This window comes from Corvus kubaryi, unplaced genomic scaffold (genome assembly GCF_017639235.1).
Source record: "Corvus kubaryi isolate FWS band 111438036 unplaced genomic scaffold, C.kubaryi_AGA036_p1.0 split3-73, whole genome shotgun sequence".
NCBI lineage: Eukaryota > Metazoa > Chordata > Aves > Passeriformes > Corvidae > Corvus > Corvus kubaryi.
In genome coordinates, this window is record NW_024582091.1 from 29,106,602 (window position 1) to 29,122,269 (window position 15,668).

Consider the following 15,668-nt stretch of genomic DNA (forward strand, 5'->3'; position numbering starts at 1 on the left):
GACTGAGCAAGCTTCTTTGACTTAAATGGAACTATGCACACAGAACACATTCAGGTGTGGTGCCTACAGAACTGGGATCCTCCTGGTTTCTGGCCAGCACATGACATAGGTTAGCAAACATTACTAATTTTTAAATTACTGAAATGGAAGGAATGGCTGTACAATCAATCAAGCAGCACTCGAAGAGGAAGGAAACATAATACAATATTTATTTGTTTATCTGTTGCTCAGAGTCTGGTAAGCACAGTGAAGTACTGCAATTGTTTTTATTAGCAAATCTGTCTTTTACACTGATCTGTAGATGGAGAAAAATATTTATATAATGATTGAATGGGCTTTTTCAGGGACTTTGAAGAATCCTAATTCAAAATATCTCAATTTCTATTTCATTTCAGTAAAATGTTCAGACTCCAAATTTCTTGTTCATCTGTGTTGAATCTCCATTTAAGAAACTTTTGAAGCTTGACTGCAGTGGAGTTGCTTCTTGTAAATGTATATGTTCTGACATCAGATAGAGCCTTTACTACTCTCCAGTGTGCCTCATTATCAAATATTTGCATAAAATTACAGAATGTTTCTAGCTTCCTGAAAGATGTCAGTGAATAACTCTGTATAATTTGCAAACTACTGCTCATGATGAAAGGCTAGAAAAAGCTTATTGCTGTCTTTTAGTCAATAATTATTTGTATAAAATTTTATTATATACTTCGAGTTGATCTGTAAACACACCAAGGAAGAGTTCCTCCATACACCCAGTCTGATAAAAAATAAACGAGGATGATGAACATTCAAAAAGTAAAGGGGAAGAAATGTAAGAAAACAGGACTGTCCAGACTCACAGATCAATTGCTGTGCAACTTAATATGCAAGGTGATTGCAAACATTTGTTTAAATTAAATAGGGAAACAGACCACCCGCAGCAGTGGAGAACCTGGTCACCCTTTTTCAATTGCTTTCTGATTAGGAGTCTGGTATTGATGTTGTTTTTTCAATTTGTAAAACCTTGTTTGTGCACAGTGAAGCTAGACTTCAGCTGTTTGGTTTTATTCATGAACAAGCTGGTCTGTCCTTTGAAGCAGCATACCAGCAATCCCTTTTTAGAAGGACTGCCTTGTGCCTGAGGCATATGTGATTGCATAAGTTTAATCAATACCACAGTAAAAATCCCTGACTGTCTGATACATGTTTTTTTACTTTAAACTATCTCCTGTGGTGCACCCAAACCATAACATGTAGAAAATCAAAGGATATGTAATCACTGTCTTGTCCTGACACACACCATTCAGAACCTTATTGTGTTTTCTGGTAGTTTTATTAAAGAGTTGGGTTTTTTTTTTAAGATACCTCTGTAAGTATGATGATGAGCAGAATATTTTCCTTGACTTATGTCTTCTTTGAAGAGTTTTTTCTCCTCTTTCACTGTCTCTTTTAAACGGTGGTAACCAGACTTAACTAATTTCGGCAGAATTGATGCATTCTTCATCTTGGTTGCCTTCTTTGACTACTACCAAATAATTTAAGCCCTCTTGATTCCTTGTTTCCATTAGTGTGGCTGAAAGAACACTGTCTGAATCTGCACATGGAATATCATTATCTGCATTAGAAGAAAAAGAAGGAAAAAGAAAAGGGGAAAAAAATTAAAAACTAAAATAAATTTAAAAAAAGAAAATACAACAGCCCAGTAATATACATGTAGTATTAGAAAGCAAACAAAATCAGACAACTGTTGGAGAAAGTTGGTCTAGTGACCTTGTAAGAATGACTGATGATTCAAATTTATTTTCTGCTATTGTCTGCATGGACCAAAACTTTAAGCAAATCACTTGGGGAAGGTTGCTTATCCGTCATATCTCCAGAAGCAGCAATACAGTCATGAATACATGACTTGCTTCTTTTCCTTGTAAAGAGGAGTAAAGCTAAAGTGATTTTACTCTGAACCTTTGCAGTAATCCTGCTAATAATACTGCTAAACAGTCCTGTAATATTGGCACATTTCTATCTACGAAACCATTATATACTCTCTCTCTAGAGGCCTAGTCTAGACTTCTGTCTCTCTAGTATTCTGTCCTTCTAGAAACTTAAATTTGGCAATTCATTCTGTTTTTCACTTTTTTAAAAACTTCTATTTTTCCCTAATTTGATGCATACATGTATACATAGTTTCTTGAAATCTATTGCAGGGGATATATATTTTTAAAAATATAAAAATTGTTAACTAAACGCTCAAGTTATAACTGCTACTATTTTTTGCGTTTGTTTTTGTAATGTATACCTTCTTTTATTACACTCCCTCCTTATTTTACTTCATAACTGAAAAATTAAGCATGTGACAGTCAGGGTTATCTGTTCAAAGGAATCACAAGCACTGTGCCGTTCCACCAGGCAACACATAATTTGTTATGTCACTATAATCACACATCTCCCCAAGCTATAAAGCCAGAAATTTATTCCACATGCTAGAGTCCATTAGGAAATTTTATCAGGAAAAGTCTGAAAGAAAATTTTGATTTTAGAAACCTGTTAGCAAGATGGGATTTGGGACACAGAGCAAACTGTGGTCACATACCACAGTGACTGACAGCAATGAAAAATCATTTGGTACTCACTATGTCAGTTCAGGGCTATTATGGTCATATTTAGTAATTCAGCTCCAACTAAGCCTTTACCAACCAATTCAGCTCTTCTTTGTAGTTGTTTTTTTGTTTAATTTAATGGCAACCTTCAGGGGCAAGTTGCTTTTGAAAAGGCACACAGGCAAATGCTGAGGGGATGTTTGCAGCAAACTCTTAAGAGGGAAACCTTAAAATAAGGACCCAAGTAAAACTGGGTATTTACAGACCAGACATATGCCGGCTGACCTGCCTAAGTATAGAACACTAGAGGAGCATTCAGATTTGTTTCCTGTATAAGTATCTGGAACTGATGAGGTGATGTTTACACAAATGTGAGTATGAGGTCACTGAGATATTTTTACCAGATATATAGATACATTACTAATTCTTTCCCCAACAGGTCTGAAGAACTACAGAACATATAAAATTTTATAATCCTTTTTCAGCTTATGCGCCACTGTGTTTCTCATTACAGAAAAAAAAAGCTAAAAAATCAAACACCTTGCCTTGGTTTTACTTTTTGAGCTTTGGGAACGCAATAAGGAAGAAATACTAGTTTTGCAGAATATTCTTATCATATCCAGTGATGGAGGAAGAATATAATAGAGATGACCTTTCTCCTATGACATGACGTGTAAGATACATGGCCACTTTCACAGTGACATTTTTGACTGTAAGTGCCCTTTCCTTCACTGTTGAGTCATCTCTTAGTGCAGTGTTCAGCGCTGATGAAAGTTTAGCACCATTCTGCTGTACGAGGCAAAGAAGCGACACAAAGATTTCAAGCTGTGTAGCACAATGCTTGACTGTTATGTAAGTCAGCAAAGCAAGCAAATAATTTTTGCTCATTTAGTTGGAGCAGAAGAATGGATAGAGACAGAAAATACTAAAAATGAGAAACTGAAGAGAAAAATCCATGATATGTTGTGAAATTCCCCCAGAAATGTGAGGACTAGAAGCACGACCAGCACTCTGAGAAGCCATAAGTCAATTCAGAGAATTATGAATAATCTTTGGAAGGCCCTCCCAAAAAAATGTTAAGAAAATGAAGGAAGACAGCAACCAGATTGGAGAGGCAGGTCAGTATATTTATGAGATATCATTATTTTCTTTTCAGTTTTAACATCGCTAAAATTAGTTGATTGATGTACAGTCATGCTGGGTTATACGTGAGTAAATGCAGGATAAACCATGTGATGTGACCCCCTCAGATTTCACAAGCAAAGCCGGGCTGAGTCAACAAAACACCTCAAGAGGAGACGTCCAAGGAACACCTTCATGAAATCTGAAGTCGTGCTGGAGAGTCAACTCTAAAGGCTTAAATTGTGAGGGGTTGTCTACACTGTGAGCTGCTGCATAGTGTAGAGTTACCCACATTTGCTTTAAACAGTCTGTCTCAGGGCACGAGGCAGGCTAGCTCTGTCAGTCCAGAGCTTTGTACACGCCTAGAGGAGTACCCCACTGAGAAGCAGGTTCCCACTGAGCTCTGTGCTGTCCCAGGTAGACTGCTTCCAATAGTTAAAATAGCAAGTTCAAAGCTCAGCATTGTGCTTGCACAGACACGTCTCAGGTCCTAAATTCATGCGGCTTTGACCTTGCTGGACACTTTTCCTAGTAGAGCTGTGCTTAAAGCTTGTGCTTAGAGCTTGTATGTAAAGCACATCTGAGCCAAACCGCAGGTAAATTAATTACACCTCTCTCCGGGGATAGGGAGAAGTTTACTCTAGAGGGCCCCACAGTAATTGACACAAGAAACAATGATCGCCTGACTCATACTAATGAGGAATAGGGTTTGCTTGCTTAGCCTCCTCTGAGAAGAGCAGCCCCGACCTGATAAAATCTGTGCTTCCCCCTTCCCAATCCCAGCATCTCAGTCGGCTGCTTCCTGCCGCAGGGCAGCCACAGTGCCGAGCCGGGCCATGGATCCTGCCTCACGATCACAGAGTGCCTTTCCTTGCCTTCTTCGTAAACTCTGGGGGCTCGCAACATGTTCTGAAGTCCTCCCTGGAAAGGTGCAAATTTTTGTGATGTCTTGATAAGCAGATGAGGGGTTTTTGGCGTTTAAATTCAAGAAGGTGACAACATTTAAGAAGAAAAAGAATGTCAGTAGAAAAGCTGATTGATTGAGACTGAATAAACTGATCTAGAGATGCTGATCTTATATTACAGCTATTTCAGGGCCAGATCCTCAGCTAGCATAAATTAATGAAGTTCCATTGAAACCAGTGGGGTGCCACCAATTTACACCAGCTAAGTAGCCAGCCTGAGACGTTACTAATTCTGGGTGACATAATCTCATATGATGCTTAGCACCTTCAGTATGGTAAGGTATTTAGAAGTCCAGCCACATTTGCTTTTTCTCAGTAATACCCTCCTGTTTTTCACATACGTACTCTGTCCTTTCTCACTGCTACACAATGTATGTGGCAGTAAACAAGAGACTGGCTGACTTACGGGCATGGAGGAAAGATATACCCCACAGCAAACACATTCGAGAGAAACACTTGATGACATGTCTTTGCTAAGGGTGAAAAAGGTGGCTACTGAACCTTGACTTTTTTACCTCAGCCACGTTGGTTAGCTCCACGTGATAGTTCCTGTGTAGAGAGTATTTTCCTGATATCTGATGGCCACCTGGAGCTGGAGGTGCTGTGTTTCTGTTTCTGCACATAGCCAGTAAGAATATAAATAGAACAAATATATATCCATTTTAAAAGTCCACTCTGTATTATGTATCAGTGGAGATATATCTGTGTTTCCTGCCTAATGAGCCATATGATCTTGCATGGTTTGAGGGTGACTCACTGAGCTTTGCTATTCTGTCAGACACTAAAGGCGCTAAAAGTGAGAATTTTGTTCACCCTACATTTCCCCTGCACTAATCTGCCTGAAGAATTGCCTTTCTTTTTATTTTAATATATTTTTTAGAGAACTGTGGACTGAAATCTCTATGTGCAAGAAGCTGTCCTCGTAATTACAGATATAAACTACTTCTTACCTAGTTTATTAAAATTTATAATATAAATGTACAAAAAAAAAAAATCAACAGTTCCATATTTGCTGTAATGCGGTAAGGCTATGTAAATAGGAAAGCACTCCCTTTCTCCAGATTACAAAACAGGATTAATTTTACCCAGTTTTAACCACCAAGGTCTTACATGTCCAATTTAAGCTCCTTGCCTAGGCTGTCTTTACAGTCAACAGAGAAAGGAGGAATGAATAGCTTTGTGGAGATGCTTAATCCACATCCTTGCCTTTACACATTAACATCCCCTGAATATGCCTACGAGTCTCTGGTGACTGTCAAACAGCCTAGACACCCAGTGTAAATGCAGTTTTTATGTTTTAGTTGCCTATATCTGTCCACATCTGTCTACACAAATGTCAGCTCTTACAGTCTTATACCATCTGATTTTTTCCCGTGGTCCACAGCAAAGTATTGGCATGAGTTCACTTGCAGAGTCTTACGGCTCATGTGAATTCTCTGGAATCAAACACCATTTGTCTGGAGTACAAATAAGAAATTGCTACACCACCAAGTTCCCCTTTGCTTGCAGTGTTGTAACCACTCACTCTTTTTTGGAAGAAGCCTTTCCTCTGACCTCTGCTGGCTTTGGGTCAGCCACTCACTAAGCTAAGTGGGGAAGGGGATTACTGAATTTCAGAAAAATACAAAGGAGACTAGATACAATGTTCTAAAAATGTCTCTTATCAACACATCTTCTTTAGAGAAGCTTCCGTTTGTCTAAGTGATTACGTTCAGAGAGGGGTCTGGAATAGTTTTTAAAAGGCAGTTGGGTTTAGGAAAATAAACTGATGACTCTTACACAGGGAACAGAAAACAGGTGCTCAGCCAGTAGAGAATGCAAACATAATTAATGATGAAGTCGCTGATTCTAGCTTTTAATATCAAGTCCTCTCTGTGCAAAATTTTGCACAGAGATTTAAAAAAAATACAAGTGACAGTTTTAGCAAGTACTTGAACTGCTAAGAAAATAAATACACTGGCTTTGGAAAGAAAAATGAAAAAAAGAAATATTACAAAATTCTAACTCTTGTATCTTCCCACATTTTTCAAGCAGTATCTCCAGTTTAGGGATTTAAAAATCATAGTTTTTAGACCAAATGTGTTTCCTTTCAGTCTTTAGTCTTTTATCCTGGATTTTCTCCAACTGCCTGGCATCTCCTCTTGCCAGAGGAGCCTCTTTTTCTGAGCAATTAGAGTTCTTTTCCATATGGGTCCAAAAGGCATTGTGAGGAACAGCCCTGATAAGAATAGTCCTTCTGGGTCATAAAGGCAAGAAGTTGCTCCAGCTGCTTAATGCCCAGTTGTCTGATGTCAGGAAAGGCGTTTGCCAAATCAAACAGGTGTTTCCATCTGTAAAGGGGCACTCATGGGACCTGAAAAGCTATAGTGCTGTCTTATATGTGCAAATGTAAAAACTGATGTCTGAAAATAGATGGTCCAGTTATTTTTGCAGCAATGCAGGGACGTCCTTCTAGCATGCTGCACTTCTCGGATCAGAGGGAAGAACAGACTACCTTTCAGCAATTAATGGGAACCCCAGTGACAGGGCCTGTGCTCAGTAAATTTCCATTGAATTCAAAACCCACTGGTGTCTCAGTCCTCCAGCTGGGTAGTGCTGCCCTCACTCAAATAAATATTGTTACTGCTACTTTAAGCCCACAAACAATGTCTTGGGAAAGCCTGTAAGACCAAGAAGGAAAAAACACTAAACTGGTAGACCCTGGTCCTGAGTTTGCTTCCCTCCCTTCCAACGCAGCAGTGCCAGGAGGTGCTGGTATTGCTCAGGCATGTTTATTGACACTTGATGCCTGCTTTAGAAGGGTAACTTGCAATAACACAGCATGTGCCCCTTTTGCCATCCCCATGCTACCCTGTTAGCATGCTGTCCCCTAACAGACTGTCTGTATTGGTTTACCCACACTTGCCATCTCTGTGTCATACTGCACTGGCGTTAAGATTATTGAGAAAATCTAAAGTTTTTCAGCTCTCCCACCTATGAAAGTCACCAACAGCATGTATGGACCTGCTAAAAGTGTGGCTACCCATAGGTAGGTAAGACTTAACAGAGTTTGGAAGATGTATGATTCCCTGAAAGGCTAAGTATCTTAGTTATTTTGAGGCATGTCATTTCACTTTGCTTGACATTTGTCTCTTTCTTTTGGAACTAGGTCACCTGGTGAGAGCAAGAATTTCTTGGCAGGAGGCTCATGACTGGAGTTTCATTACACACAAAGGCCAATGACCGTGTAGCATTTTTGGAAAATGTTGTCCAGGACAATCCATCATGGAACAGTCTTTTGGATTATTTGTTTTGGCTGTCATCTTTCTACTACTACTACGAACACAAGAAATACTTCACTTAGTCTCAGCTAGAAATGAATACACATTTTAAAAATCACTAACTTATTATACAATGTGTTACAAATTACAGACTGAGACATATTCCATGCCCCAAACTGTTTTCGACAGGGTCGTAGTGGAGCACATATTTTAGTCTGGAAACACAACTAGAACCTGAATGGCCTTTTCTTGCTTAAATCAATCTCACTTCTGGAGCCCACATTTCACTGAATTCCACTGCATGAGAATTACATGGCAGGCAGAAAAATTGTCAAATTAATTCAAGGCTGGAGAGCTACAGAAACCTGACATGCATGTGTCCCTGATCAGATAATCCAGCAACATTAAGACATCATGAGGACTCTAGGCCTTCAGTCAAATATACAGCATAACATTTTAATGGGCTTTTTAAGGCTGTGCTTGGGGAAAGAGGGAGATAACCTACAGGTGAGCTATAAACATACAGGAAAATAAGTATGTGCATTAAAGAGACATGTAAAGAGCTAATAAAGTGTTTAGTCTTTTAAGTACATTTAAATGGAAGGATGAAATGTAGATGAATAAAATTCAAGCTACCCTGTTTCCCAATGGGTATCTCCTATATGAGAATCATGAAATGAACCTGGGGAGAAGTTAAGGACTTTTGAGAATTGAAGCATGAAAACACTGAATGGAAACATGAAAATAGTTGCTTTGTCGTCTCCTCCCAATGCAGATCCAGCAATTGGTCTGTGGCAACACCAGCTGGGCAGAACCTATGGAAAGGGAAGAATGGGGGGAAGCCAGAAGAGGGAACATGGCAGCTGGTGGGGAAGGGTACAAGGCTCAGGAAGAGAGTGTGCCAAGCAGAAGCTCTGAGGGCCAAAGCTGTGCCTACACTGAATTGCCCTGCTTACCACAGTAGGCCAGATTTTACTAAGTTATTATAAACAGGTTTAATGGAGTCTGATTTTAAAAGTGACTGCCATCAACACATTCTCTGATTAAAATGTACATTATAGAGTACTGCTATTTTTAAGACCACCCTTAAAGTCCATTATACTACCACATTTTCTGCAGTAAATGGATTTTTTTCAAATTTTTATCCTTCAAACTGCCACTTTTCATGGAAGCTTCAATCCATGTTTTCCTTTTCAACTTGCTAATTTCCAATAAAGCAACTTTTGTTCCTGGCAAACAAACAAAACAATGGCTTTTTCTCTGTGACCTCTGCTGTGTGGCAGAACCTGAAATTTTGGCAAAATTTTGTTTCTTACATTAAGAATATGCATTTATCATCCCAGTGAAAGCAAATATTTGCTTAGATTGAGCAAGTTAGCAGCTGGAGAAAGACCAGGCTTATCTGACACATACTAAGCAGACACTTGCACTGAAACTAAAACTCTTTCATGTTACATCAGTGCCAGGCCTGCTCCACCACAAACACAGTAACCTATATTCCAGCCTCTTTTCCCAACTCCAAGCAGCAGAAGGGCAAACTTCTCTAGAAATTTCAGCCCTTATAAAGATTTGACAGATATTGATGTATTGGCTTCTTAACTCCATTAGTTTTCATGTCTCTATTGCCTCTGGAGTTAGGGACACAAAGAAGAGATGTCTAAGCTAGGAAACCAAACTAGTTCAGGAGTAGGTGCAAGCAGCTGAATCAGTAGAGACCTGTGTCAAGTGGATGTTGTGTTCCTGTAGTCATCTGAAAATTAAACATCTGAGATCCTATAGCTGAGATGTTGTATTTTGGACACTATACTGAGTAACGTGTTTGGGGGGCATCCTGCTTGAGCAGGGATGTTGGACTGGGTGACTTGCAGTGGCCCCTTCCAATCTCACCCACCCTGTGATTCTATGTGAACCAAATTAAATATGGAAAACCACCTAGATGCCAGCCATCATCAGTGAAGAGTAAAGCAAGAGGTGACTCCTTTCCTGCTATGAAACATGCCTAAAAACCAGGAGTTGTCACTTTCTGGAGGTGTCTGTTTCTGCTTCTGACTACAGAGCTACCTAGAAGAGTATCCTAGATGAGAGTCCTAGCTTGTAGACAGGTGCATGTAGGTGAGACAAAGTCCATCCAAAATGTAAGGCCTATTAGCTTGGGCATAATGCCTAATTAATTGGCTGTACTCCTTTCCTGAGCCAATGCCAGGCTTACATTTGTGCCAGACTAAGTATCTCTTTCCTGAATGTCATTATTGAGAGCTAAAATACCCTTAAAGAAACTAAGGAATTACACTGTATGCAAATAGCTTTTCATTATAGCATAAGGGTGAAAAGTCAGCTGTTAAGAAAGCATGAAATTAAGATTATCAATGCAGGTCCCATCATGTCTTTGTAAAGTTTTTAGTCTTATAATGACATGTAAACATGTAATGAACAGACTGGATTTGACATAAAGAAATAAACTGACATTTGTAAAGCTTCACAATGAATAAAGATTTGCAAAATATCAAATAGACTACTATCAAGTGACCATTGGACAATGCCAGTGAATTGAACATAGGTAGTATCCTGAAGAAAAATGTCTATGTAGGTGTGTAATTGAGTACTGTGTCATTCCTGGAATGGATTAGGAAGTTTTTAGGAAAACATGAAGTACTGAAGTATCAAAACTGTTTGTTAATCAGGGTGAGTTCCTAGTTCACCAACAATTTTTGAAGGGGAAAAAAAAAAAAAACCACAAAAAATCCCCACCAAAACTAAGCCTTTAGATATTTTAGAAACAGTCAGGTTTGGTTTTTCTAGAATGGAAAGTAGTTCTCTTACCATTCAATATTTTTCATTATGAAACCATAGCATGCAAACAGATTAAATGAAAAAATAAAACTGTGAAACAAAAGTGAAATATTTCAACTGAAAAAATATTTCTTTTTGTAGAATTCAGATCACATTGTGTACTAATATTGTTCACTTTTTCTCAATATTTAGTTAGTCAGGAATTACTGCAGGGTGCGAATAGATTGCTGTTCTGGCTCAGTCAGGATGTTCATTTCCATATTTAGATGATTTACACCACAGTTGCACAGACGACTTCAAATCTAGTATTACCTTTTTTCAATTCCTGTCTTCACAGCTTTAATCATGTCAACTGAGCTTTGTTGTGTCCCATATCTTAAGTATGTCTTCCCTAATATCACTTAGTTTATTCATTCACAGTGTGCAGAGCATAAGCAAGACCTGAATCTATCAGGGTTTGGGCTTGGATAAAGGCTACCTTAGTAGGGTGCCTAAATTATGCCTCACTTTCAGGGGTCAGTGCTGAATCAGTACTCCTATAAGAAATGTCCAATGGCCATGTTTAGCTCACGGAGAGGGCATAGATGTCTTTGAAATTGGAACAGACTTCCACATGGCTCTGCAAGGAATTTAGGCATCTATTTTAGTGTAACAGGGTTGTGAAGTACCAAGAGTTTAGAGGCAAGTTGGATGTCTCTGAGAGTCAGGCTTAATTACCTCATTAGGGCCTTTTTGCTTGGTAAACTTACACATCCTTTATCTAATGCATTGTACCTAGCAGACACATAACAAATCTTTACAAGTTCAGTACAACAGAGGTAAATCTTTGCTGTTTCCATTTAGCAGCCAGAGAATGTGAGGCAGTGACAAATGTAATGAAAAGCACTTTGCTTACCGGGAAGAGGCCACAAGAATAGCAGGTGCTGGCCCAGACTCACCTTCAAAAGCTTCATTGATGACTCCAGTTGATGCCTCTTTGTCTTCAAGGCAGTGGATGAAGGACAGTGGAGAGTGTCTTATCTCTTGCAGTTTGTCATGAATATAAGAGAAAGTAGGTCTGTTGTGAGGTTCTTGGGACCAGCATCTTGTCATTAAATCACATCTGGAAAAAAAAATTAAATTCAAACAGTAATGATAATAGAATAATTCATCTCAACACTTACCAATAAACATCTGAGAAGCAAGTTTGGCCTGAAAACTTTCTGTGTGGTACAAAGATTATCACCAGCTGCTGAGGGAAGGAAAAACAAATTGAAGATCAAATTAAAGTCAGGAAAAATCCCTGTGAAACATTTTAGTTTTTCAAAGATGGATATTTTTGAGATTGGGAGCAGATAGAACACTGAAAAAAAGAGACATATTTGCCATTAGCATCCACTCTCAGTGAAGAAGTCAGGAATACTTTCTAAGAAAGCAGACAAGAAGGAAATTCTGTCACAGAAAAAAAATTTTTTAAAAAGGAAGTGTAAAACCAGAAATGAACCTGAAGTTCTCAACTTATTTAAACCTCCTTCAACTCAAGCTACCTCAAATTTAGGGGAAGGTCAAGGCAAACCATCCAGCACAGGGAGGGTTAATTTAGACTTCTACCTCCAGACCAAAACAAATAGGAATAGGTTTTCCCATCAAAGGCAAAAATGGTATGAATTTCCTGTGGGAGCAGGGATTCCAGCCCACCCTGTACAGCACTATTGCTACCATTTAGTGGAAAACTTCACCTCCTGTTTGTCTAAATGATAGGGTTGGTTTTTATTCCTCGCTCAAGGTGAGTTTATGCTACACAAAACCAAATCCTACAAAAGCCAGGGGGAGACAGCTTGAAAACCAAAACACAGCCAACACCTGGACATGCTAAGTGTTGGGAGTGGAAAGAGGTCTTAGAGTCTCAAAACCAGAGAGCAGCCAGTGAAAGGCTGGTTCAGAAAGCTGCATCTGGAATGTGGAGCATTTACCTCTAAGCCTTAAGTTCAAACCCTCCCCTGACAAATATCTTCCCAGACCTGCTGCTACGCGATACCAGGCATTAATCTGCTATGGAAAATGAATTGGCTTGCTCAGATCCTTGCTTATCCATCCTAAAAAGATGACTGCTCTCCTTCACCACAACTGGGCATCTTAATTTTACAATCTTGATTTTACAATTATACTTTTCTTTAAAATATTAGTCACGTGAGAATGTGAGTAGAAAAATCGTTTCAAAACCACTTTTCATCAACCTGTATTCTTGTGGTTTTCAAGTTGAATAGAGTAATTTTTTTTTCAAAAAGATTCCATGAAATTTTGAAAATCCGTTTTAAGAATTTATAGAGTGGTAGTGGCTTCTTAACACTCTGGATCACTTCATCTGCTTACTTTCAGGTGTACTGGTTACTGATGACATTGGAAATACAGAAGGAAAAGGACTGAATAGGACTCAAGGTTAAATAATTGGTTTTCCTTCTGCTGCCAGAAAAGTGTCTGTCATGCTGAATTCCAGCCTTGGATGCTGGAAACCAAACAATCTGCTTTCTGGTCATGCTTGCTATCCAGACAAAAAACATGAGTTCAGGTGCTGTGCTTCATCAGGTTTGCACTTGGGCTCTCATGAACAGAGCCTTGTGGAAGAAACAACCAGTCACAGAGGAAGAAAAACCAGGAAATGATACATAAGTCACAGACTCATAGAATGTTTTGGGTTGGAAGGGACCTTCAAGGATCATCTAGTCCAACCCGCCAGCCATGCACAGGGACATCTTCCACTACATCAGGTTGCTCAAAGCCCCACACAACCTGGTCTTGAACAGTTCCAGGGATGGGGTATCCACAGCTTCTCTGGGCAATCTTTAGCAGTGTTTCACCACTCTTATTGTAAAAGAATTCTTTCTTATAAACAATCTAAATTTACCCTCTTTTCATTTATGAAACAAGAACATCGTGAGCGTGGATTATGAATATTTTTGTTTTGTTTCGTTTCCTATGACCAATCTCTTTCTAAATAACTATTTTTTTTTATTGGACAATCTGCTTTATACAGCCATTCAGTTTTGCTTTGGAGGAAGGCGATTTCTGCCAAAACTGTAATTCAGTACTGTAATTTTGTTATTTTAATTATATTCCATATTTTTATTGCCTAAATCAAGTTACTTGGTGATTGGCTTAAAATATCAGTACTGGTATTTTTCACTAAGTATTTAATTCAGATAGGCTTCAGGTTTCTAATGATAAAAACTTTCATGCTTTCTCAGAATACATCTGCAAATTTTACATGTACAGCTATTTGTGGCATGACATTTAGCTTTCGGGGCATCTGTGACATCCAAAGTTTTAAGTCATAAGGCACAAACTTTCACTAGCTCAGAAATGCGTGACTATGAGACAAGTCAAGAGGGTGAAAGCCAGCTTAACATGCCAAAATACATCTAAGTGACAGATTGAGCATATTCCTATGTTTTTGGGGAGCCAAACATGGGCTAGCAAATAGTGCATCACTTCAGCATGAGAAAGAGACCCAAAGGATTCCCCTACTTCATAGGGAAAGCCTTTCAGGAAAGAAATGAAAAATGACAATTCCAAACACATCATCAGCTAAAGGTTTGTGTTAGGTTTAAGAACTAACATTTACCCTAGATGTACACCTACACACCTACACTTCACACCTGAGTTTTTTCTGGGGGCAACAACCATATGTCCAACAGAGCTGCTTATGTGGGACTAGTTAGAATTTGAGAGCCTGGAAAAGTGAAGAACCAATATTCAGTATCTGATATTGCAGGCAGAAAGTGAACATTCCTGAAATGCACTGTAGTGCACAGAAGCTACAGGCATTACCAATTTTTTCTCGCATGAAAAGGAATATACAACTGATGTGTGATTTTCTTAGAAAAGGAGAAAATATATTGTGATGAAGAGCCCCTGATTTCATCTGATACATTCTGTGCAAGGCCGCCTTCTGTCTCACTCTCTTAATCCCTCCAAGGGATCACTCCCAGAAACAAATAGCAAAAAGCTTTTAGTTACCAAACTAAAATTTCTTCATCAAAGTCTGTTGTATAAGTTTGCATAGGACTGAGCATTTGATGAAACTGCAACTTCAAGTCAGCAAATGTCCTGGTCCTTGTACAAATTCTCTAGACTGTAATCTGTGGCCTTTGAGGATCTATATTAAATTAGCTCAGTTCAGTCCAAACCTTGGCATTCTCTTGTGTGAAAACCTCATACCCAGTTGGCTGTGCCAGATGTGGATTTCTGACTGCAAATATAGCTCCATTCATAGACCTACTTCATGTTTCAACAAATGTGTCTCATTTATACATACCCAAGCCCCTTCTTCAATTCATTACCAAGCTTTACTGAGCCACAGTTCTCTGTGGAAAAGTAGATGATTAGTCCCTGGAGTAACAACTTGTGGAGGCAAGGGGAAGAATTTCTCCCCCTGCAAACAAAAAAACCAAACCAACCAAACTAAACAAACAATCCCACTTCTTTCGTGCTTTTACACCCCAAGGTTTCTGTGCCAGCCCTACTTGCACTTGCAGTGTAAGCCTACCACAGATTCCTAAACACTTCTCAGCTGAAGTACTTTGGCCTTTGAACTCTCTTCCTATCAGTGATGGTTTGTTTTGTCAAATGACAATGAGCAAGCCAAAGTGCAGAGGAGACAATTACTGACTGCTGATGTCCTGATGCAGGTTCAAAACCACAAGGAGGGAAGCAGGAATGTCAAGAATCCCAGCATGCCATTAATGACCTAGCAAAGCAGCAAAAAGCTGTTTATGCTACTGACAGAAGCTGCATGCAGGTGCTGAGTGTTCACCAAATGAGATAAAAGATGGTACAAGAGTCTAAGCTCTTCAGCTCTTTGGCTGTCAAAAACTACTCTCAGGCACCGATCCTACAAGTTACAACAGGAAGACCAGTATTTAAGCTGTATCTGCTATGCTAAATTCAAGATCTGGGACCTTAAAATTATTTCAAGAAAA

At 39.0% G+C, this 15,668-nt stretch overlaps 1 protein-coding gene across 1 annotated transcript in view; it reads right to left on the bottom strand.

The window, feature by feature from the left end:
* Positions 1-232: 232 nt before the first annotated feature.
* ROS1 (ROS proto-oncogene 1, receptor tyrosine kinase) overlaps positions 233-15,668 on the bottom strand; it is a 71,894-nt gene continuing 56,458 nt past the window's right edge. The window contains exons 43-44 of the mRNA XM_042017300.1: positions 11,649-11,812; positions 233-1,594 (exon numbers count right to left, since the gene is read on the bottom strand). Of these exons, the coding sequence (XP_041873234.1) occupies positions 1,449-1,594; positions 11,649-11,812 (310 nt within the window). The 3' untranslated portion in view covers positions 233-1,448. The remainder of the gene's footprint in view (positions 1,595-11,648; positions 11,813-15,668) is intronic.